The 26,342-nt window shown below is 34.9% G+C and overlaps 1 protein-coding gene across 5 annotated transcripts in view; it reads left to right on the forward strand.

Annotated features, from left to right (window-relative positions):
- Adgre3 (adhesion G protein-coupled receptor E3) overlaps window positions 1–24,906 on the forward strand; it is a 107,584-nt gene extending 82,678 nt beyond the window's left edge. For 3 of the 5 annotated variants that reach the window (XM_034521695.2, XM_076915410.1, XM_076915409.1), the window contains 2 exons: window positions 9,360–9,455; window positions 23,603–24,906. In XM_034521695.2, the coding sequence (XP_034377586.1) occupies window positions 9,360–9,455; window positions 23,603–23,782 (276 nt within the window). In that variant the 3' untranslated portion in view covers window positions 23,783–24,906. Of the gene's footprint in view, window positions 1–9,359; window positions 9,456–14,662; window positions 14,744–23,602 lie in introns of all 5 variants that reach the window. The other 2 variants (XR_013104739.1, XM_076915411.1) reach the window with 2 other exon arrangements.
- The last annotated feature ends 1,436 nt before the right edge of the window (window positions 24,907–26,342 follow it).

Raw genomic sequence — 26,342 nt, forward strand, 5'->3', positions numbered from 1 at the left:
AATATCATTTTTCTGCTAAGCAGCCCATTTTCTTGTCTTTGGCTCATGGCTCCACTTTCTTTATAAAGGTACTCTTAAGTTTCCTCCTAACCCTACTTTTATTGTGCCCCGTAAGTTTTGGTGTAATGTGTCTTCATTTTATTAAATTCTATAATGTTTTTTATTTATTGCTTTATGTCTTCCATGACCAAGTTATCATTGAGCAGAGAGTTGTGTAGTTTCCATGAGTATGTAGCCTTTCTGTTGTTTGTGTTGTTATTGAAGTCTAGCTTTCCTTAGTAGTGATTTGACAGAATGCATGAGGTTATTTCAATCTTTTTGTATCTGTTGAGGCCTTTTTTATGTCAAATTATATGATCAATTTGTAGAAGGTTCTATGAGGTGCTGAGACATGTTCTCTTATTTTTGGGGTGAAATAATCTGTAGGTATCTGTTAAATCCATTTTATCATAACTTTTGTTAGTTTCACTGTGTCTCTGTTGAGTTTCTGTTTAAATGACCTGTCCATTGGTGAGAGTGGGTTGTTGAAGTCTTCTACTATTATTGCATAAAGTTTGATGTGTGTTTTGAGTTTTAGCAGTTTCTTTTATGAAGTGGATGCCCTTGCATTTGAGGCATAAATGTTCCTAATTCAGACTTATCTTGGTAGATTTATCCTGTAATGAATATCAAGTGTCCTTCCTCATTTAGTTTGTTAACTTTTGGTTGAAAGTCTATTCTATTGGACATTATAACGGCAACTCAAGCTTGTTTCTTTGAACCATATTTTTGGAAAATGTTTTCCAGCCTTCAACTTTTATGTAGTGTTTGTCTTATTGGGGTATTGATTCAATTACACCTGAAAGCATTTAAGACAAATGATTGTTAGTTCCTGTTATTGTTTGTTTCTGGGGGTAATAGTATATATGTTTGCCTTGCTCCACATCCTTGTCAGCATGAGCTGTCACTTGTGGTTTTGATCATAGCCATTCTGACAGTTATAAGGTGGAATCTCAGAGTAATTTTAATTGCATATCTCTGTTACCTACAGTTGTTGAAGTTTTCTTCATGTGTTTCTTAGCCATTTTCAATTCTTCTGTTGAGAAAACTGTGTTTAGATCTATACACCTCTTATGTTCTGGAATATTCAGTTTGTTACTGTGTACTTACTTGAATTCTTTATATAATTTTGATATCAGCCTTCTGTTGAATGTGTGGTTGGTTAAGATCCTTTCTCATTCTGTAGACTTCACTTTTGTCTTACTGACTCTACCCTTTAACTTAAAAACACTTTCATTAGGTAGCATTTGTTAATTGTTAATCTCATTGCCTTCATAATTGGTGTTCTGTTCAGGACTTTGTCTCCTGTGGTAATGAAGTCAAGACTATTCCCCAGTTTCTGTTCTATTAGCTTCAGTGTATTTGGTTTTATGTTGAGGGCTTTCATCCACTTGGACTTGAGATTTGTGCAGGTTGACAGATTTGAATATATTTGCACTTTCAACCTTCCAACATCAGATTTGACCAGCACCATATATTGAAACTGCTTTCTTTGTTTCATTGTATTATTCCTCTGTCTTTTTCAAAAACACGATGACCATAGATTTGTGGATTTACTTCTGGGGATTTGACTTGATTACATTGGCCAACTTGTCTGTTTTTATGCCATTACTATACAGCTTTAATTCTATGGCTTTTTATTATAATTTGATACCTCAAGATGTTATTCTACTATAGAGGAGTGTTTTAACTATGTTGAGTTTTTTGGTTTTTTTGTTTGTTTGGTTTGGTTTTGCTTTTAAGTTCAGTATTGTTATTTCAAAATCTGTAAATAATTAGGTTGAAATTTTGATGGAAGACTGTATTGCTTTATGTAAGTTGGCCATTTTTACTATGTTTATTCTACCTATCAATGAGCATGGGCAGCCTTTCTATTTTTTTGTATCTTCTACAATTTCTTTTTTTAATGACATGCAGTTCTTATCATATAGGTCTTTCCCTTATTTAGTTAGAGTTATATCAATATATTTTATAATACAGCTACTGTGAATGGTGTTGCTTCTTTTATTACTTTTTCATCCCATTTGTCCTTTGTATATAGGAAGCCTACTGAATTTGGGTTTTGTTTGTTTGTTTGTCTGTCTGCTTCTTTGTTTAATCTTGTATACAGCCTCTTTGATGATTGTTTATCAACTGTAAGAATTCCCTAGTAAAATTACTGGGGTCACTTACTATCACTTCACTTACAAAAAAAAAAAGTTTGATTTCTTCCATTTCAAATTTCTTCCCCTTGATCTCCTTTAGTTGTTATTACTTCACCTAGAACTTCAAGTACTATAATACATACAAAGAAAGCAAGTAGACAGCCTTGTTTTGTTCCTGATTTTAGTGTTGTTTCTTTGAGTTTCTTTCAAATTTTGATGTTGGTTAAAGACTTGTTGTAAATTGTTTTGTTATACTTAGATATGTCCTCTGTATCTGTTATTTTTTCAAGACTCTTATCATGAACGGGTTTTGGATTTTGCCAAAGGCTTTTGTAGCATCTAATGAGATGATCATGCAGTTTTTTTCTTTCAGTGAGTTTGTATGGTAGATTAGATTGACAGATTTTCTTACATAGATTCAAGCCTCCATCTCTGGGGTAAATCCTGCTTACACATAGTAGCTGATCTTTTTGATGTGTCCTTGAGTTTTGTTTGCCAGTATTTCATTGAATAATTTTGCATTAATGTTTATGAGGGAAATTTGGCTGTAATTATCAATGAATGTTGATGTTTGTGTAGTTTGTATATCAGGGAAAATATGTCATCATAAAATAAAGTTGGCACTGTTTTACCTGTTTTTTCTTTTGTGGAATAATTTTTACAGTATTCCTTTTAGCTCTCCTTCAGATGTCTTATAGAATCATGTGATAAACGCACATGACTCTGGGGGGGTTGTGAGACTTTCAATTACTGCTCCTATGTCTTTACATCTTATACATCTATTTAGATTATTTGATCTATATTTACCTTTGGTAAATGGTATCTACTGAGAAAATTGTCCATTTCAATTTTCCAATTTTGTGGAGTACAGGTTTTTGAAGTATGACCTCATGATTCTTTGAATTTCTAAATGTCTATTGTAATATTCCATTTTCGTTTTTAATTTTGTTAATAGGATATTTTTCCCTATCTTTTAGTTAGTCTGGTAAATGGTTTGTTTGTCTTGGTGATTTTCTCAAAGAACTAACTCTTGCTTTCCTCACTTCTTTATTTTTCTCTTTGTTTTTATTTTATTGACTTCAGCCCTCAGTTTATTTATTTCTTGCTATCTATTACACATGGTTGTCATTGTTTTTTTGTGTTTTTTTGTTTGTTTCTTTCTTTTTTGTTTAGAACTTTATTTTGTGATGTTAATTTGCTAATACAAGATCTTCCTATTTTTGTGCATGCATAGTGTTTTGAACCTTACTCTTAGCACTGCTTTCATTGTGTCCTGTAAATTTTAGTGTATTGTCACTCTTTTTCTTTGAATTCTAGGATTCCTTTAATTTATTTATTTCTCCTTAACCTAGTGGTCATTTAGTAGAGAGTTGTTCAGTTTCCATGAATTTGTAGGCTTTTTATTGTTTCACTATTCCATATTGTAGGCTTTTATGAGATACAGAATGCTATTTCACTTTTCTTGTATCTGTTGATAGATGCTTTGTGAATGAGTATATGGTTCATTTTGGGGAAAGTTCTAGTAGGTTTTGAGAAAAAAAATTGTGTTCGTTTGAATAAAATTTCTCTATATTTCTTTTTTTAATGTATTGTGTTTTTTTGTGCTTTAATCTTTTTTTTTACAGTCTGGACTTCATCCCCCTCCCAGTCTGCCCCATGACTGCTCCATATGCCATATGCCCTCCCAATGTCCTCACCTACCCCACCCCAATCCCAACAGGCCTCCTCACTCTCTAGGGCCTCAAGTTTCTTGAGAGTTAACTGCATCTTCTCTCTTCTCTCACTGAGACCAGCCAGGCAGTCCTCTGCTGAATATGTGTTGAGGACTTCATATCAGCTGGTATATTCTGCTTGGTTTGTGACTCGGTGTCTGAAAAATCCCGGGAGTCCAGGTCTGTTGAGACTGCTGTTCTTCCCATGCAGTGTCCCTCCTACCCAGCTTCTTCCAGCTTTTTCCTAATCCAACCACAGTGTAACCAGGTTCCATCAATTAGTTGGGTGATAGCACCTGCATCTGACTCTTTCAGCTGCTTGTTGGGCATCTCAGAAGGCAGCCAATCTAGGGTCCTGTTTGCAAGCATGCTACAGCATCAGTAACAGTGTCAGGGTTCCAGGCTTGAAACACAATTTGGTTTTGTCACTAGACTTCCTTTGTCTCATGCTCTTCTTCATTTTTGTCCCAGCAGTTTCTTCAAACAGGAACAATTCTGGTTCAGGGTTTTTGACTGTGAGATAGCAACCCCATTCCTCCATTTGATGTCCTTTCCCTCCACTAGAGGTGGACTCAACAAGTTCTCCCTCCACACTGTAAAGCACTTAATCCAATGTCCCTCCCTTTGAATCCTGAGACTCTCTCAGCTCCCAGGTTTCTGATATATTCTAGAGGTTTCCTTTCCTTCTGCCTCCTGCGGTTGTTTGTTTCCATTCTTTCAGCTAGTCCTCAGGGCTTTAGTTCTATGCCCCCAATACCTGATCATATTCCCCCTTCCCCTCCCTGTCCCCTCTCCTACCAAGGTCTCTCCCTCCCTATGCCCCCTGTGACTGTTTTCTTCCTCCTCCCACGTGGGATTGAGGCATCATCACTTGGGTTCTTTGACTTGTTATCCTTTGAGTCCTGTGGGTTGTGTCCTGAGTATTCTGTAATTTTTTGGATAATTTCCACTTATTAGTGACTACACAGCATGCAAGTCCTTTTGGGTCTTTGTTATCTCACTCAGGATGATATTTTCTAGTTACATTCATTTGCCTGCAAAATTCTTGTTCTTAATACCTGAGTAGTAGTCCGTTGTGTAAATGAATCACATTTTCTGTATGAATTCTTCCATTGTGGGACATCTAAGTTGTTTCCAGCTTTTGGCTATCACAAATAAGGCTACTATGAACATAGTGGAACATATGCTCCTGTAGCATGGTAAGGCATTTGGGTATATGCCTCAAAGTTGTATAGCTAGGTCTTCAGGTAGATCTATTTCTAATTTTCAGAGAAACCTCCAGATTGATTTCCAGAGTGATGTACCAGATTGCAATCCACCAGCCTGGATACAAAAAGAATTGTTCCTCTTTCTCCACATCCTCTTCCGCATGTGCCGTCATCTAAGTTTTTTATCTTAGTCATGTATATTTCTGTTAGTTTCATTTGCATAAAAATATCTGTTGATTATTTGTCGATTAAATTTTTGTTTGTTTGAATAGTCCATTGGTGACAAAGGGTATAAAAGCCTTTTACTATTATTGTATGGAATTTGATATGTGCTTTAAGCTTTAGTAATATTTCTTTAAAAATGTGAGTGCCCTTTTATTTGGAACATACATGTTCAGAATTAAGACATCATCATCTTGAAGAATTTTTTCTTCAATGTGAATGTTATTCCTTACCTCTCTTGATTAATTTTGGTTGTAATTCTATTTTGTTAAATATTAAAATGCCTATAACAGCTTGCTTCTAGGGTCCATTTGATTGGACAACATTTTTCAACCCTTTTCTTTTGGGTAAGTCAATCTTTGTTGCTGAGTTAATATTTTTTTAAATGTAGCAGAAGGATAGATCCTATTTTTATATCTACTGTTCCCCTGTTTATTTTTTATTGGGGAATTGAACTCATGGATATTGATAGCTATCAAAAACCAATGATTGTTAATTTCTTTTATTTTGGTAGTGGTGGTAGAGTGTGTGTGTTTTTGTTGTGTGTGTGTGTGTATGTGTATGTGTGTGTTGCTTTTGTTTTTGCTTATGTGACATTACTAATTGTGTTTTCCTTAGTATAGTTAAACTCCTAGGATTGAAGTTTTCTTTTTGTTCCTTCTATAAGACTAGGTTTGTGAATAGTTATTGTTTTTGGTTATTAAAAATTGATTTTATTGTGAAATATCTTGGTTTCTCCATTTATGGTTATTGAAAGCAATGATGGATACAATCTGTGGTCTTTTGAGTCTTGGGGACATCTGTCCAGGCCCCTCTCGATTTTAACCTTTCTATTAAAAAGGTTTTTTCTTGAAGGTTTTTACTAATTCTTTATTTCTAAATATTTAATGTTTTAAATATTATTATTACAAGTGTACTTCCTTTACTCTTACCATCTTTTTTGTGTTCTGTCAGCTTCTTGTAATATTTATAAGTGTTTTCTTCCTTATATTAGAAAATTATTGTTTTATGGTTTTGCAGAAATATTTTCTGGCTCTTCAAGCTGAGAATTTTGCTCCATTTGTATAATTCTGAAGTTTGGTCTTTTCATTATTTAATAGTTTCCTAGATGCTGTATGTCATAAACATGTTAAAAATTAACATTTTCTTTGATTGATGTGTTTATTTTTTCCATAGTATCTTCAACACCTGAGATTCTGTCTTCAATCTCTTGTATCCTGTTGATGATGCATTGTGTCTGTAGTTCTTGTTCATGTACCTAGTTTTTTTAAATTATTTCTATTTTTTCCCAGTTTGTGTTTAATTTATGGCTGCTATTTTAATTTTCAGGTCTTGAATAGTTTTATTCATTTCCCACAACTGTTTTTCTTGTTGTTGTTTGTTTGATGGATTTATTCATATCCTTTAATTGCTTGTGTTTTCCTGAATTTTCTTCTGGGATTTATTAATTCCTCCTCATGAACTACAATCATCTTCATAAAGTTACTTTGAAGGTCTTTTCCTTCTTTTGTTGTATTAGAGTATACAGAGCTTGCTGTAGCAGGGTATCTGAGTTTTGTTATTATGTTTTGACAGTTTTTTATTGTGTTCATATTTTGACATCTACATTTCTAGATTTAGGGTAATTAAAGGTTTCAGTACCAGTTTCCAAATTTGCCTTTGCTTGTTGTGGGTTTGTTCTGTTTGTTAGTTAGTTTGTTTGTTTGTTTGGTTGATTGGGTGGTTGGTTGGTTGGTTGGTTGGTTGGTTGGTTGGTTGGTTTCTGTTTTCTCTCTCATCTTCTGCTCTGTGTGGGCTGACTTTTCCCATTAAGTGTGAACCCTGATATCAAAAACAGTCTCTGGCCCAGTTGGAGACTTAGGAAATGCTCATGTACAGATGCAAGACTGTTGATAAGGTAGGGAAATACTGAGTTAGTGAGGGGTTGGTAAGCAGTCAAACTATCTAGATTGTTCACAGTGTTTATGGTCTCTGATAGAATGGTAAGTCTCTTCCTCAGTAGGGGGCTCTGAATGTGGTGAACTGATTGGTCTTTTTAGAGCTTGGAATTTCTGTTCCAGTTGGGGACTGAGATATCACCAAGAAGATGGTAGTAAATTGGAGATACATTGGGGAGCCACTGAGAGAGTATAGTATTTTAATTGCCTGGTGATTTACCTGGATTTCTCCCAGTCATTTTGTTCCCTGGTAGTGTCGGGAGTCTCTGCCCATGTTGGAAGCTAGAGTTAAAGTAGGAGAGCACAGAATGGAATAACGTGGAAGGATACCTACATAGTGACAGTGGAAATGCTTTTGTGGTGGGCAGCCTACCTGGGCTTCTGCCAGTATCTGAGATCTAGTTGAGCTGGAATTCTTCACCCCAGGCTGATCTCTGGTAGAGCAAAAAATCTCCACTCCATGTGAGCATCGGATTATAGTGACTATAAAAAACAGCCTCTGGATTGTTTTGTGTGTGTGTGTGTGTGTGTGTGTGTGTGTGTGTGTGTGTGTGCAGATTCAAAACTAGTGTGGAGTTTGATGGGCTATAAGCCTACCTGTACTTCTTACACTCTGCTTGGTCTCTGATCTCTGATAGAACAGGGAGTCTTTGCACCCATCAAAGGCTGAGCACCTGCCAGTGTGTGGAGTTTCTAGTACAGGAAAGAGTCTTTGCCACAAGAGGTCCCAATCTCAGTTGGGGGCAAAGATATGGTGATTGGGAAGCTGGTGCCTGAGTAGAATAAGAACAGGAATTGAGAATGCAAGCAGTTGATCACAGGGACACTTTCTGGACTCTCAGAAGTCTTGTTGCTCTCTGGCAGAGTAAGAGGCCAACCTTTTAGATGGTGGGGCATAGTACATAGGAATGCAAGGGACTTGGGATAGGGTTGGCAAACTGAGATAGTGAGAAAATGTGCACAGTTGGAAGGAGGGCAGCCCCCATGGATTTCTTGCAGTCTTTGATTTCTCTAGAAGAGTGGGGTATCTCTGCCCTAGGCTGGTCTCTGGCAGTACAAAGAGTCTCAAAGCAGTTTGCATCTGAGTTATGGCAATGAGGCAGGTGGAATACTGGGTATATAGAGGGCAGATGTTGGGATGCAGTTTGTCAGTCAGGCAACCTGCCAGGATTCCTCCCAAATTTTTTAGTCCCAGAGCACCCTCTCATCATCTTCTGCTTTTTCTTATTCATTAGCATCATTACCATCATCATCATCATCACCCAGTCTCCATCCTGTTCATGATCATCAATATCACATCCATTTCAATAGTATTATCACATCAAAATTAGCAGAATCATCTTTCTATTCACTATTATCATCATTGTTACCAACATTACTACCATCAACATTGTGACTGTGGTTACCACAATCACAAATGCACATTTTATCATGCTAATTACCACCAGAATCACCATAATTATCATAGTTACCATCATATATATTATGACCTTCTCACCACCAGTGCCATTTAAAATCATATTTTCAGTGTTAAAACTAAAATAATTATCATGATCACTATACTTATTGCCATCATCAGTATCACTAGCATCATTATTCACAATCATCATCATCATCAACATCATCCTCACTACCAATTTTTCCAGTCATATAACATAACCATCATATTCATCTTTACCAGCTCCTCCATGACTATTAGCATTATTTTCATTGTTATCACTGTTCTCATGATTATCATTATGAACATTGTGACCAACCTTCTTTAATTATCTTCATCACAATCACTATTAACAAACTCAACAATATTATGATCATACACTTGCAATATTATCAGCATTTTCATTATCATCATTTGTACCACTATCACCACTAACATCATCATGCCGTTATGGTGTTTATTATAGATACATTTTATAATTGAGGAAATTAAATTTAAATAAAATTAAGAAGTTCATTATGATCAAATATATACAGAATAGCAATGAGATTGACAGAGCATAACAGTTTACATTTGTATCTTTTGGATCTCATATTAGGTACATTTTCTTTTTTTGAACCAAGTTCAGGTGTGACCATATTTCTAATGGGTTCTGCCAGGTACGCATGGAATATAAGAAGTGGTTTCAAAGACTGCAGAAAGAAGTTGAAAATGAAAGCACTGAAGGGTCTCATTCTACTACTCACACCAAAATGGTAAGCTCAACCCTCCAGGAATGCTTTATATAACCTGATTAAGTTTCACATGCAAACCTAAATTTCCTCTTTGTTCCTTGATAGAAGAAATTAAAAATCTGGCCTACAGTGCACAGACATAGTTTCTAGATTTGGCAGCAAAATAGCTTTCTTCATTCCTTAATTTCTTCTCTTCTTCCTTCCTTCTTACTGCACTCTTGATACAAACTTCTCTCTGTACCCCACTCATATCTCTCTTAAATATATCTTTCTTTCCATGTTTCTCCAATTTCCCAATCTCTTCCTATTTATCTATTTTTGTGTATTCATTGTCAAGAATGGGTGTGTATTTTCTTCAGAAGCCTCAAGACAGTACTCATTAAACATAACCAATGGAAAAATTCTGTTAGATACCACAGGATGCATAAGCCCCTGGTAATATCAGTGACACCACTGAATTTTGCAGTAGAGTTGAGAACTTGGATATTTGCCTCTTTACCTTGGTACTTTACAACCTATTTCCTTTGGGAAGACCCATAACTTGTCTTCATTTTCCTTAACAAGGTATGGACCATACTCTGCTATGTTCTTCACTGCCCATCAGGACATGGCCCGAGCATTTTCAAAGACTTTCCTACCTATTGTACTCTCTCATGTAACCATCTCAGTTACTGAAGCTGCAGGAGTTTTTCTATAGACTCTATATATCAAGATTTTTCCAAATATCATAGTCCTCTAATATATTTTGTCCATGAAAATAGGATCCTTCTCAAGATAGTTCCTGCTTTTAGATCATGGGGGTTTTGAGGAGCCATTGACTTGAGTTATTATCTTGTGCCAGCTAACTTTCATTTTAAGAATACCCACTCTCAAACCCACCATATCTAAAGGCACTAAAAATAGTAGAATTATGGGTTGGGGAAAGAGTACATTTAGTAAGAGTGTCTATCCTGTAAGCAGAATCTCAGTTTTGATCCCTGAAACTTACAAAGATCAAAACAGGCATGCTGGAGCATCTTTGTAATCTCAACCTGAGCAGATAGAGATGAATGATCCTTTGAGCTCTGTGTACAGCTTGTTTAGATGAATAGGTGAGCCCCTGACCAATTAGAGACATTGTTTAAAAAAATCAGTGGTATCTGGTGAAATAACACAAGGGTCTGTTCTCTGGCCTCCATTTGTGTGTCCATGTACACATGCACTGACATAAACATCTGAGTAATCTCACTTAAAACTGAATCCCTGTAGCTACTTTTATGTAGTTATTTATTAATTTTCACCATTTTCTCTAGCTTGCCTTAGGCTTGTACTATCTAGTTACCAAGAAGTTCATTTTCAAGAAACTATAATGAACTGCCATGAGTATTATACATAAATTAAAAACTTCAAGGTAATACATGATAAACCCTTGGCCATTTTATAGAACTATTATTAGAATGAGCATTTTAGTAGATACATATCCTGACAAAGTATTTAATTTGATGTTCAATATTTACTCAATTATTTTACAATTATTTAAATTTTTATTTAAGAACTCTTACTTTATGTCAGCCCTCTGACTCCACAAAATGAATGTCCAGGATACTATATCAACGTCCCTGTTTCAAAAGATTTTATGATGGTTTGGTCACAAAATTGTATAATATTTCTTTTAGTGTGTGTGGTGGTTGCATTTTAAAATATTTTTGTTAAATCATTAGCCAGTAATTTCAGACTTTTAAGGTAGGTAATGCAAAAAGAAGCCCAGGTCACAAGTGGCATGATAAAAACATTTTCCCCTACTGAACAACTCCCTGTGGCCAAAATAATTTATTTTTAAAATTTGTTTTATTGTTTTTGAATTTTATTTATTGTATTCTGTATACAATATTCTGTATTCTGTACTATATTTTATTTATTGAATTCTGATCAAATCCTGTTTTCTAAATCCCATATGTATTCTGTATTGTATTTTATTTATTATATTCTGATCAAATCCCATTTTCTAAATCTATTTTCCATATTTTATACCAATTTTATTTTTAAACTGTAAGTTTTTATTTTAAAATTCCTCTGTTCTACTTAATGCGGACTGAATGTACCTGGGTGTAGTATTATACACTAAAGCATTGATACACTCTTAGAAGTCACATGCTCAAGAACAAAAACTGACAATTACATCATCCCAAATTGCACCCCATATAAGGATGGAACTTCATGATCCAATGGCACATGCATTTGGAGAATTTTTCTGGCTTGTCCTTTATTTTGACTTTCTTTTTTATATTTCTTTAAAATACATTTCAGATTTTATCCCATCACCCCATTCCCCCCACCACCCAGTAACCCCGTTCCATCACCCCTCCTACCTCCACAAGTGTGTGCCCCCACCTACCCCCCACTCCCCTCTCTCCGCCTTCGAATTCCTGCCTGCTTGGTGTTCAGCCTTCATGGAACCAGGGGTCTCCTCTCCCACCCATGCCCTACAAGGTCATCCTCCCCTAAGTATGCAGCTGAAGTCATGGGTGCCTCCCTTTGTGTTCCCAGGCTGGTGGTTTAGACCCTGGGGAGCTCTGGTTGGTGGACACTGTTGCTCTCCTCTTGGGACCACCAACCCTTTTAGCTCCATCAGTCCTCTAACTTCTTCATTGGGAACCCTTGATCAGATCGATGGGTAGCTGCAAGCCTCCACCTCTGGATATGTCAGACTCTGGCAGACCTTATTTGCTCTCTTGAGCATTCTGTCACTCCTTTCAAGAAGGACCGAGGCATCCACATTTGGTCTTCCTTCTTGATGAGCTTCATCTGGTCAGTTAGTTGAATCTTGGCTATTTCAAGTTTTGGGCTAACATCCACTTATCAGTGAGTAAATACCATGTGTGTTCTTTTGTGATTGGGTTACCTCACTCGGGATGATATTTTCTAGTTCCATCCATTTACCTAAGAATTTCTTGAATTCATTATTTTTAATAGCTGAGTATTATTCCATTGTGTAAATGTACCACATTTTTTTGTATCCATTCCTCTGTTGAAGGACATCTGGGTTCTTTCCAGCTTCTGAATATTATAAATAAGGCTGCTATGAACCTAGTGGAGCATATGTCCTTGTTATATGTTGGAGCATCTTCTGGGTATATGCCCAGGAGTGGTATAGTTGGGTCCTCAGGTAGTGCTATATCCAAGTTTCTGAGGAACTGTCTGGCTTGACCTTTAATGGTCTTGTTTATGTAGTCACAGTTACTTTGAGTCCATATATGCAGCAGCATTGTCATATCTGGCAAATGGTTATTGCTTCAGCCTTCTGCTACCTCTGGTCCACACTATCTATTTGATCATTTTCAATGATGATTTCTAAATTTTGAGGTCATGAGTTTTGTTATGTGTGTCTCCAAAGATTCTTAACCTTTATGTTCTGACCTATTGTGCATCTGTATATTAACTGCCATATACTATAAAAAGAAACATGTCTAATGATGGTAGAGGGCTAAAATAATCTGTGGTATAAAGGTACCAAGATAAACTTTATTACTATGTCCATTTAACACAATAATATTATTACATGTTCCCTAGGATCTAGGACCTAGCTCACTAAATATTCTTGGCCCATTTAATGATACCAGGCATAATTTTCCTCTTGTAGTGATCTTTAAATTCAATCAGAAAGTGGGCTTCAAATGTAACCAGAAAATTAGGTTAGTTACTCCTCTAGCATATGTATATCAGTGGCTATAACTTCCTCAGCCTGTCATTATTTTAGTACAAAGTGTTCAAAAAATAGAAAAATCTTGGGTGACACTATTCCTAGGGACACAGGAACAAATAGCTACTTACTTTACTTAGGAAAATCCCCAACAGACCAAAGTAAAATCATCAAAATCTACACTGGAGAATCAGTGAGTTTTACTGAAAACTCTACATGTGTAAACTGCAGTTTATAAAGCTTCAATGGGTGTAGGTTTCCTTAAATAATTGTCAAAGAATTATAGTATTAGATATTGCTTCCCATACTTTGTCCAATATACTGCCCATCAATTCTTGACCCCACTCAATCCTTCTTGCTCCATTATTCCTTATCCCACCTTGTTAGAATTTGTTTTCTAATCACTTACTTGTTGAAATGCCTGTCTTATAGAACTCTTCATATTTTTTTAAAATCTATGTATACTCCATTTTAAAACAATATTTAATGTACAATAGCTGCATATAAGAGAGAGTTGGTAGCATTTTTGGTTTTGGATCTGCATTTCCTCACTCAAAATACTTATATCCAGTTTAATCCATTTACTTGAGAATTTTTAATTTTGTTTTTGACAGCTGAATGATACTCTGATTTGTACATGTATCAGAATTCCATAATCCATTCATTGGTTGATGAATAAGCAGGGTATTTATTTATTTGAATATTTTGAGTAAAATAGCAATGAACCTGGGTGAGTATCCTTGTAGTAGAATACAGATCCCTAAGTGTTGGATTATTTTTCTTGGCATATTTGTTCTGGTTGATTTTTGTCAACTTTATAAAAACATACATGTGTCTGAAAAGAGGTAATTGTAATTGAAAAGATAAGTCCAGAAGATTGTCTTATGGACAAGCCTACGGTACATATTATTGATTAATGATTGACACTGTAATAATTAGTTAACTGTGAGTGGTGCCACCCTTAGGAAGATTGTCCTAGAGTTTATAAGAAAGCATCCCATGCAAGCCATGTGAAACATTTGTTTGTTTATTTTTTATTTGGTCCTACCTTGGGGTTACTGTTTTTCATTACTTCCCTGATTTCTATCAGTGATGGAGTGTAACCTCAGAAATAAAAACTGAAATAAATTCTTTCCTTCATTAGCTTTAATGTTGGTATTGTAGCAAAGTAGTAATTTCTACAACTATGATAATAGCCATTTTCACAATTCCTGAGAAAGTTCTACCCATATTCTGGTGAGTTTTCAGTATTTTTCTTGAGTGTATGTAAGCCTTCCATGAACAATTCTCATGGCTTAATTTATTCTATGTTTAAAAAATATTTATCATTAATAGATGTGTTACCCAGTTATTTTCAGATCTTTACTGTTGATATATAAGAAGACTCTTGATTTTTGTATAAATTGGTGTACTGTTATTTTCTAAATGTGTTTATTACTGGTGGTAGTTTTCTTATGGGCTTGTTAGGGTCTTATATGCATAGCATCATGCCACCTGTAAGTAAAGATACTTGAGTTGCTCAAATCATATCCATATTTCCTTATTTCAGCAGTGATATTTTCAATCACTATGCATTAGAAATATATACAGTGGATACAACTGATTTGAAAGGAAATATTACAAGTGTTTGGTAAGTGGAATGTTAGGTAGGAGTTTACATGTTTCTATAATTATATTGAGATTTTTTCCATCTGCGTAAATTGAGTTTTATCTAAAAGTTTTATCATGAATCAGTTTTTGTTTTGTCTAAGAGCGTTTTTAAATCTAAATTTTAAATATTTTTATTATTAATTATTTGATTTATTTACATCCCAAATGTTGCTCCCCATTATTCACCCAGAGTTCTTCCCCTCTGGAATCCCACATCCCTGGGGCATCATGTCTCTACAGTATTAAGTACATCCTTTTTCCCTGAGGCCAGACAAGGCAGCTCTCTGCTAAGTATGCAATGAGGGCTTCAGACCAGCACATTTATGCTATTTGGCTGGTGGCTTAGTCTTGAGGAGCTTCCTGGGGTCCAGCTTATTTGACACCCTTGGTCTTTCTATGGGGTTGCCATTCATTTAAGTTCCTTTAATCCTTCCCCTAACTCTTCCATAGGGGTCCAAGACCTATATCTGATGCTTGGCTGTGAGTATACGCATCTGGGTAGAGTTTCTCAGATGACAGCCATGTGAATCTCTGTCCCGGACTGCTCTGCCCTATGCTTGGGTACCAAAATGTCCCAGATTGCTCTGCTGCTCCGGTCTGTGGGTCAGGGTGTAGCAAGAGACAGAGTGGGGATAAAGGGGAAGAGACACGAAGAATGGAGACAAGACAGAGGTTCTGATCAAGTCTCAAGTCTCTTTTATTGCCTCTCTCTCTCATTGAAGGAAAGTTCAGGGTATTTATATGCTTTTGCCATGTGCCTTGTAGGTGTGGATACCATGTGCACCTTGCAGCTGGGGGCATGAAACAGCTATACAAGATATGTGGGATAAACAAGATGTTTATCAGAGTGTGCTCAGCTGTTGTTGGCTGTTGAAAAACAAGTCTCTTGTCAGGGTATATTGCTCCAGATGGCTGCAAAGCTGATAGCCGCTTTCTGCTACAAGTTGGCTCCCAACAAGCCTCCTGTCTACAAGCACAAAATTGAATCAGGAATAGGGTCAGAGTTTGGTGCCTACCCAGGTGATGGATCCCAAATTCAACAGGTCACTGGACAGCCTTTCCTTCATCCTCTACTGCACTTTTGTCCCTGCATATTTTTAGACACAAACACTGCTTCCCATGATTGTTTTGTTCCGCCTTCTAAGTGAGATTGAAGCATCATTTTTTGGGGCTTCCTTCTTGTTAAATTCTGTGATGTCTGTGAGGTGTATCAAACATATTATGTACTTTTTGACTAATATCTACTTATCGGTGTGTACATACCATAAATGGTCCTTTTGGGTCTGGGTTTCTCACTTAGAATGGTATTTTATAGTTTCATTCATTTCCCCACAAAATGCATGATGCCCTCATTTTTAAAGACTGAATAGTATTCCATTGTGTAAATGAACCATATTTTCTATAGCCATTCTTTGATTGAAAGATTTCTGGGTGGCTTCCAGTTTTGGAGTATTACAAATAAGGCTATGAACATAGTGGAACTCATGACCTTGTGGTATGATGGAACATCTTTTGGGTATATGCCAAGGAGCAGTGAATGTTGGCACTTCAAGTAGAAATATTGACTGTTGGTTGGTATCTCCAACTTCCACTTGGGATCCTGTCTATTGACTGATGGTGGACTCTTTGAGTTTCCTCTCCCTTCTGTTGGGTATTTTTGGCTTAGATCATACCTAATGAGTTCTTAGAATATCTCATATACCAGATATCTGGAACAATCTAAAGGGTCCCCACATATTTACATACATTCTCCTGGCCCTCTGGGCTTCTCTCCTGCCCCAATCTTGATGGCTGATTCTGTTCCCCTTTTCTCCGTAGCTTCCACACTTCCACAAAAATCCCTTTCTACATCTTTCACCCATATTTTTGTTGCACCTTCTAAATGAGATGAAGCTTGAAATCCACTTGTCAGTGATTACATACCATGCATGTATTTTCAGACTATGTTACCACACTCAGAGTGATATTTTCTAGTTCTATTCATATGCTTGCTAAATGTATGATGTCCCTGTTTTTAATAGCTGAATAGTATTTTATCCTATAAATGAAGAACATTTTCTGCATCCATTCTTTATTTGAGGGACACCTGGGTTATTTCCAATTCCTGGCTCTTATGAACACATCTGCTGAAAACCTAGAGGAGCATGTGTCTTTTTGCTATGGTTGAACATGTTTTGTGTATATGCCCAAGAGCAGTTTTGCTGGATCTCTAAGTAGAACTATTTGCAATTTTCTGAGGAAGTATTGAGAGACTGATTTACAGAGTGATTGTGTAAGTTTGCAATACTACCAGATATGGGGGAGTATTCCCTTTTCTCTATATCTTCAACAGCATGTGCTGGCCAATCTGGTGGGTATATGATGGTATCTCAGAGTTATTATGCTTTGCATTTCTCTTATTGCTAAGCATGTTAAATATTTTAAGTGTTTTCTTGGACACTAAAAATTCTTCTGATAAGAATTCCCTGTTTAGCTCTATGACATATTTTTAATTGTGTTATTTGTTTATTTGGAGTCTGACTACCTGAGTTCTTTATATATTTTGAAAATAAGCCTTTAATCAGTTGTAATATTAGTGAAGATAATTTTCCCAATCTATATGCTGCCATTTTTCCTACTGACAGTTTTCTTGGCTTTGCAGAACTTTTTAAGTTTCAAAAGGCCCCATTTATCAATTTTTGATTTTAGAGCCCGAGCCATTGGTGTTCTATTCAGGAAACTTTCTCCTGTACCAGTGTGTCTGAGGCTATTTTCTAAGTTTTCTTTTATGAGATTCAGTATATCTTGTTTTATGTTGAGGTTCTAGATTCTCTTAGACTTGAGGTTTGTTCAGGGTGATAAATATGGCTCTATTTGCATTCTTCTACATGCAGATACTCAGTTATACCCACACTATTTATTTAACATGCTTTCATTTTCCACTCATGGTTTTGACTTCGATGTCAAAGATCAAGTGTCTATAGGTATGTAGGTTTATTTCTTGGTTTTGAATATTATTCCATTCATCAATCTGTCTTTCTCTGCACCAATACCATGATTTTTTTCACTATTTCTTTCTACTAAAGCTTAAGGTCAGGGATGCTGATTTCCAAAGAATTCTTTTATTTTTCAGTATTGATTTTGCTATTCTGTGTTTTGTTTGTTTGTTTGGTTGGTTGGTTGGGTTTTGTTTTGTTTTGGTTTGGTTTGGTTTTTGTTTTTCTACATGGAGCTGAGAGTTGCACTTACCATGTGTGTAGACTATGGTTTTGTAATTTTGATGAGAATTACATTAAATTTGTTTGCTGCTTTTGTGATAGCCATTTTCACTGTTAATTCTAGTGACCCATGAGCTTGGGATATCTTTCCATTTTCTGAGGTCTTCTCTGATATCTTTCTTCAGGGACTTGAAGCTCTTCTCTTATAGATCTTTCACTTTCTTGGTTAGAGTTACACAAAATATTTTAAATTATTTGTGGCTATTGGGAAGTGTGTTGTTTCCTTAATTTCTTTATCAGGCCATTTATCATTTGTATAAAGGAAGGCTATTCATTTGTTTGAGTTGACTTTATATCCAGTCACTTTTCAGAAGTTGTTTATCAGCTGTAGGAGTACTCTGGTAGATACTATCATATCATCTGTGAATATTGATACTGTAACTTATTCCTTTCAAATCTATAAACCTCTGATCTCTCTTCATTTTTTTCTGGCTCTAACAGGAAATTTAAGTACTGTATTAAATACATAAGGAGAGAGTAGGCAGTTCTTGTTCCTTATTTTAGTGGGATTGCTTCAAGTTTCTTTTCATTTAATTTGATGTTGTCTGTTGGTTTTTTGTTTGTTGTTTTTATTATGTTTAAATATATGCTATAAGTTTTTGATGTCTTCAAGAATTTTAATATGAAGGGATGTTGGATTTTTGTCAAATGAGTTTTCAGCATCTAATGAGATGATTAGGGTTTTTTGTTTTTTCATTAAGTTTGTTTATATAGTGTATTGCATACATGGATTTTTGCATATTGAACAATTGTTGCATTCTTAGGATTATGCCTACTTGACAATGGTGAATGATGTTTTTGTTTTGTTCTTTTTTTGTTTGCTAGAATTTTGTTGAGTATTTTAAAATAAATGTTCATAAGAGAAAATTGTCTGAAGTGATCTTTTTTTTGTTGTTGGGGCTTTCTGCGGTGTAAATATTAGAGTAACTGTGCCTTTTAAGATTGAATTAGGTAGTATTTCTTCTATTTGTATTTTATGGAATATTTTGAGGAGTATTGGTATTAGCTCTTCTTTGAAAGTCTGGTATAATTCTACACTAAAACTGTCTGGCCCTGTCTTTTTCTGGAAGAAAGAATTTTACTGACTGCTTCTGTTTCCTTAGAGGTATAGAAGTGTTGATATAGTTTATCTGATTTTGATTTATGTTTGGTAAGTTGTATCTGTCTAGAAAACCAACCATTTTGTCTAGATATCCCAGTTACATCTGGTGTGTAGTAACATCAGATGACTTTTAGACTGTCATCAGTTTCTGTGGTTATGTCACCAATTTCAGTTATGATTTTGTTAATTTGAGTGCTCTTAATGTGCCTTGTAGTTAATTGGCTAAGGCTTGTTTTTGTCAAAGAAACAGCTTTTGGTTTTGTTGATTTTTTTTATTGCTATCTTTGTTTTATCAAATTGGCTGATTGCAACCATGAGTTTAATTATTGCCTGCCATTTACTACTCCTGTTTTGTATGATTATATCTTCTTTGTTCTAAAGCTTTTGGGTGTGCTGATAAGTTGCTAGTGTAGAGTGTTTCCAATTTCTATATGAAGGCACTTAATACTAGGTATTTTCCTCTTAGCACTATTTTTATTGTCTCCCATAAGTTTGAATATTCTGTGCCTTCATTTTCATTGAATTCTATAAAGTCCACCATTTCTTTATTTCTTTCCTGACCAAGTTATTATTGAGTATAAATTTGTTGTTTACATGAGTATGTAGACTTTCTGGTGTTTGTTTGTTTGTTTTGAATTGTTTGTTTTATTGAAGTCAATACTTAATATGTGGTGATAGAATGCAAGGGATTATTTTAGTCATCTTTTATCTGTTTAAGCTTATTTTGTGTCCAATTATATGTCAATTTTGGAGAAGATTCTATGAGGTGCTGGAAGAAGATGTATTCTATTATTTTGGGGTGAGATGTTCTATAGATATCAGTTAAATAACTTTGGTTCATAAATTTTGTTAGTTTTACTATGTCTCTCTTTAGTTACTGTTTTAATGACTTGTTCATTGGTGAAAGTGGGATGTTGTAGTCACCCATTATTATTGTGTACATTTCATTGTGTTTTGAACTGTAGTAAAGTTTCTTTTATGAATATTGTTCTTGCATTTGGCATACAATGTTCAGATTTGACACTTCATCTTTGTGGATTTTTCTTTTGATGCGTTTCAGGTGTCCTTTTACACCTAGCTTGATTAATTTGGTTGAAAGTATATTTTACTTTATATTAGAATTGCCACTCTAGCTTGTATCTTGGGAACTTGTGCTTGGAAAATATTTTTCAGCCCTTTACTCTGAAGTAGTGTCTGAAATTGTTGCTGAAGTATTTTTGTTATATGGAGCAGAATGTTCAGCCATATTCATGTATCCAGTCTGTTATCTGTGTCCTTTGAGGAGCTGAGTCCATTCTTGTTGATAGAAATTAATGACCAATGATTGCTATTACCTGGTATCTTTGTTTTTTTTTTTAAAGATGATTTTCTGTGTGTGTGTGTGTGTGTGTGTGTGTGTGTGTGTGTGTGTGAGAGAGAGAGAGAGAGAGAGAGAGAGAGAGAGAGAGAGAGAGAGAGAGAGAGAAAGTTTGCATGTGTGCATGCATGTGCACACAAGTTTGTATTTCTCTTCTTTTGGGTTTATTGTATGATGATTAATTTCTTGTATTTTCTTAGTTGTTGCTATCCTTGTTGTGTGAGAGTTTTCCCTCTAGTATCCTCCATAGGGATGGATTAGTACAAATATATTGTTTAAATTTAGTTTTGTCATAGAATACATTGGTTTCTCCATCTATGATGATTGAGAGTTTGTTGGGTACAGTAGTCTGGCTTGGTATTTTTGTTCTCTCAGGGTATGCATGACATCTGTTGAAGAGCTGGCTTTTAGAGTCTCTGTTGAGAAGTTGGGCATAATTCTGATAGGTCTTCTTTTATGTGTTACTTGGCCTTTTTCCCTTATAGCTTTTGATATTCTTTCTTTCTTCTGTAAATTTTATGTTTTGGTTATTATATGATGGGAGGATTTTTATTTCTTGTCCAATCTATTTGCTGTTTTATAGGCTTGCTAAACATTTATGAACATCTATTTCTTACGTTAGGAAAGTTTTCTCCCATGATTTTGTTGAAGATGTTTTCTGGCCTTTTCAACTTGTAATATTTGCCTTCTTGTATTCCTATTATTCTTAGGTTTACTCTTTCCATTTTTTCCAAAATTTCCTGGATGTTTTGGATTAGAAAATTTTTACTCTTTTTATTTCTCTACAGTATTTTCTATACCTATTCTCTTTTCTTCATTTTCCAGCTCCAGGGTTGCTTCCATTTGTGTTATCTTTTTAAATTCTATATTCACATTTTTGGTCTTGGATAGTTGTGTTCAATTCATTCACCTGTTTAACTTTATTTACTTGTATTTCCTTATGGGATTTATTTGTTTGCACTTAAAGACTTCTATCCATTTCCCTGTGTTTTACTGTATTTCTCTAAGGGAATTATTTATACCCTCCATAAAGGCTTCTATCATCTTCATGAGATGAAATTGTAGGTCATAATCTTAGTCTTCTTGTGTGTTAGGGTATCCAGCCAGGGTTTGCTGTGGTAGGAGAAATGAGTTCTGATAGTGCCAAATTACATTTTCTTCTGTTGCTTATGTTCTTGCATATGGCTTTTGCCATCTGATTATTTCTGGTGTTAACTATCCTCTATGACTCAGATGGGAGCAGGCCACCTTAGAAACAAGTTTAGCTGTGTGTTTTTGGATTGAACAGGTCTCCAGGGAGGTAGGTATCTCTGTTTCTGTTTAGAGCAGACCTCAAGTGCTTCTGCTTAGAGCTTGTTGCCTTTGTTCCTGGTTAGATCAGTCCTCCCAGGAGACAAGCACAGCTCTGGGGTAGGAGAGCAGATATGCTGATCTGCCACAAGTGCATGTGGAGGTACAAACTAGGAGGCTGGTGGGGCTCTGGCAGCCCAGGACAGATCCCATGTATGCTATGTTCTAGGGGGTTTCCAGCTGCCATGGATATTGTAGCAGGGATCTCTTCTCTGTACCTGGTTAGGGGAGAGATCCTAGGAGGCAGGACACATCTAATTTTATAATGTGTTTTCTAGCCTTGAATATGTCACTAATTTATGTATGTTGAATTATATCTTGGATGCATTCAAAAGTATCATAATAGATAATGTTTTACTGTTTATTACTGAATTTGTTTTTCAAGTGATTCATTAATTATTATTGCATATATCTTCATCAGGCAAATGAACATATTATATTTAGGGAGGAATTATCTGTTTTGATCAAATATCAATTAATTGATAATTTCACACAGACAATTTCTAAAAGTACTAAAATCCATCTGCCCTATTTTTGCTTATCTGATGTTCTGGTACAATTCCATTTAAATGTCCATGCTTCCTTCCCAAAATATATTTAAAATTACATTACTTACTTTACGTTTCAGGTCTTTGTACACACAATTTTTAAGCTCAAATGTGTTTTTCCAAAGACTTTCTCCTCTACTCATCTGTGAATTATATAAAGTAGAAAACACAATTTTCCCATTAGAACATTTTATGACACATATTAAATATGATTTACATGAATTACTAACTTTTTGTTTGTTTAAATAATTCTTATGAATGTTTATCTATGGACCACATGTGTCTACTGTCTACAAAGGCCCGAATATGTTATATCCCCAGAGACTAGAAATACTAATATTTAGTCCAAACATATGTGGGCTAAGAGCTAAACCCAGGTGTTCTAGGAGGACATTCAGTACTCTTAATCTTATCTTGGTGACTCTGGAAACCATTCGTATAAAAAGGAATGAACTTCCACAGAGGCTTTATTGGGTTTTTTACAATTTTAACTTCTTGATTGTATGTCTTCTTGTTGAATAATATCTTGTAGAAAAAAGTGCTACAACAATCATTTGAATGAACCTGTTGATGGATAATTTTTAGTGATTTGCATGACGTCTTACATATTTAGCAATGAAAATAAATACCCCAAAACCTTTCAAGAAAAAATGTCTTCTTGGTACTTTGTAAGGATGACTCTCTTTACAAAATATTTAAAAGCAGAAATTGAACCATGAAGTTGATTAAACATGAGAATCCCATTAAATGAGTCAATAATGTAATTCTTCCTATCAGTAATGACTTTGTATTGTGAATTGATGACCCAGACTCTCTTTTGGAGTAGATTTTCCTATCTTCTAAAGAACACACCTGAAAAAAAAAGTCAGTGTCACTATAAATCATCATTTTTCCTGGATTTTTCACAATCAGGCTGTGTTAAATATTTTTATGTAATTCCAAAGTCTATAGGTAGCCAAGGGATTTATTTGAATTAATTGTGATTTTGAATGTACTTGTTTGACTTTTATCAATCATAATTTATTTTAGCTTCAGTATACAATTTTTATTATTATTACTATGTATTTTCTATTATTATTTAGTTTTAAATTATTATTATCTTATTATATTGTGTATTTGTGGTATTATATATTCATATATGTGCCCATGAGCATATTCATGAGGAGGCTAGTATTAACATTAGGTATTTTGCTTTCTCATTCTACATTTCATTGTCTTGACACAGGGCCTTTCTCTGAACCTGGAAAATTTCTGCCAAACAGGAAGCCTCCATGATCCTTCTGACTCCATCCTTCAGAGTACTGAAGTTGCAGATGTATACTTAACCACACCCAGATTTCACCTGGGTGCTGAGGATCTGAACTCAGGTACTCATGCTTACTGGAGCAGAGTTGATAGTGACTGAATCAACTTCTTCCCCAAGCCTCTTGTGGTGCATTTTCACTTGTATTGTGCCACACACATGAAACCATATTGCCAGTTTGCTAAAACAACATCTGTTGCACATTCCATGATCATTTCATTTCATCTCTACTTGAAGCATTAGCTTTCTATTTAAATAATACTATATTTCTCTTCTTGCCTTTACATATAGCTTCAATTGTCTTTATATATAGTTTTATATATAGCTTCAATTGTTCCAGACCTCTGTTTTCTTTTCAATAAACCTTTGTTGTTATTCACTTCCTGTACAGCATACCACTGAGATATTTTTAATCATTTTTTTAATTTTGAGGTTACAATATATTTACATCTTTTTTCCTTTTGTTCTTTCTTACAAAACTCCTGTATATTTTGTTCCGGGCATCTATTTTCATTCATTTGTTTTGCATGCATATATTTTTATGCAATATATATTCTTGCATTCATAAAAACAATCTCCTTAGTCTAAGTAATTTTTCTTCTATGTATGTATTTAGAACAGGGACAATAATAAAGATGGTAACATGACCAGAGGAAAGCCCACAGGACCTCAGCCTTATACAAAGAATTAGAGGCAACTGAGGAATGCTGAGTGGAAGGAATACTCTTATCCAGGGAGAACACATTATTTGGTTATCTAATTCAAAATGTTCAGTCCCCAAACTGTTAAGATACAAATGCCTATATGTGTCTTAGGGAGTATCTACCTTGATAGTCCTGAAAAAAAAAAAAAAAAAAAAAAACCACACTTTTGTGAGAACATCATGTTTCTTCTGTGTTCTGAATAAGGTCTGTTGAATTTCTGAGGGTTGATAAGTTTAATTATACCACTTTACATTCAGTGTGTTTTGCTTTGTTGTAGTGAATAATGCTCTATTTCCCTGTATGTGTCATCTTTGAGTGTTATTTTTTTCCTGGCAATACTTTACTCAACAGGAACTTAGAGCCTTGGATTATTACCTTTTTTTCCATAGAAGAAATTCATTGTCTACCAGGATTAAATATGATCAATATTTCCTGTATGCAAGTATCAAATGTCATAATGAAGTGCATTACTGTGTATAATTAATAACTGCCAATAAACTCCAAGAGAAAAAAGAAACATTACCATTAATGTGTATTGTTTAATTCACTAAATATTCTTGAATTTAAAAATATTGAATTATGAAACTTTATAAACTTATATTTGTATTCATGAAATCAGAAGGGGGTCTGAAATTGGTGGTAATTTTATCTCATACCTGTGAAATTATAAAAGGAAACCATAGCTACCTATTATGAAATGGAATGTCTAAGCCTGATCCTTGAGGATTCTGGTCTTTTTAGAAGCTTCTATGGCTGCAGTGATACTTGAGATCCTTGAAGTATATTGTTTAAGGAAATTTATTAAATCATTGAATTTATCATAAATATTGAAAACTTCTAGCTACAACATACATACTATTATATTCCGTGATTCACACATTTTAAAACTACAAACTATCTTAGAAGATGAGCAAACATCTGAAATCCTAGGGAAGACATTGTGGAGTGATGGCTCAGCAGGAAGAATCATAGGCACAATTGATAACTGACTAAGAAATGTCAATCTGAATGTTTAGAAAGGCATGGCTTAGAACAAAAGGCTTCTGTTTTTTATATTTGGGAAGAATTTCATATAAGTATATAAGGTACTTTGAACAGTGCTGTCTTCTTCCTTCTATTAGTTTTCCTGCTACATCACCCTCAATACTTCATGTCCTACTCTTTAAAAGACAGATCAATTGTGTTAATCATATGTGCAAGTAAATAGTGCTATTCAGTATATCAGGAAATCTGCCCAAATCCATATCCAAATGAAGATGACTCTCACACTGGCAGCATATCACCATTTCTCCTTCGCTACAGACTCGGAAAACATCATAGAAAAGGAAATGGAAAGATGAACCAAAATATTTTAACAAAAAAGCAATGGAAAAATGGAAAACAATTCAATAATATAGAACTATGTGTAAAATAAATATTTTAACAATATGAACTTAAAATGATCCAGAGTAAGTCATGGTAAGAATGATCCTGTACAAAAGAGGTTCACAGGTTAACAATCTACAGAAGTGGCATTAATAAATAATGAGCATGTGCCTGCATTAGTGACTTTTAATTATCATTAGAAATATATAAATAACTTGAAAATTAAAAGTGTTTTTTCAACTCACAGGTTTGAAGACTCAGTATATGATTTGCTGTACACATATCTATTACAGATGTGACAACACAAAATAGCACACAGATTTGAGAGGTGTTACAGATTTTTACCCTGTGACAAGGAAGTAAAAAAAGGAAAAGGTTCCTTCACTCTTCCTTCATGGGGTGTTCAGGCTAGATGTCCTGCAATTGATCACTAATCCTTACTGATTTCCAACAACTTCTATAACCAAAGCTAAGCAGCCAGCATTGTATAGTGGGACTTTGGGAGGAGCATCCATACATAGAATACAACAATCCTTAAACTCACAGAATCTTTTTTTTACTGGATATTTTATTTACACTTCAGATGCCATCTA

This window comes from Arvicanthis niloticus, chromosome 17, assembly GCF_011762505.2.
Source record: "Arvicanthis niloticus isolate mArvNil1 chromosome 17, mArvNil1.pat.X, whole genome shotgun sequence".
NCBI classification, from domain to species: domain Eukaryota; kingdom Metazoa; phylum Chordata; class Mammalia; order Rodentia; family Muridae; genus Arvicanthis; species Arvicanthis niloticus.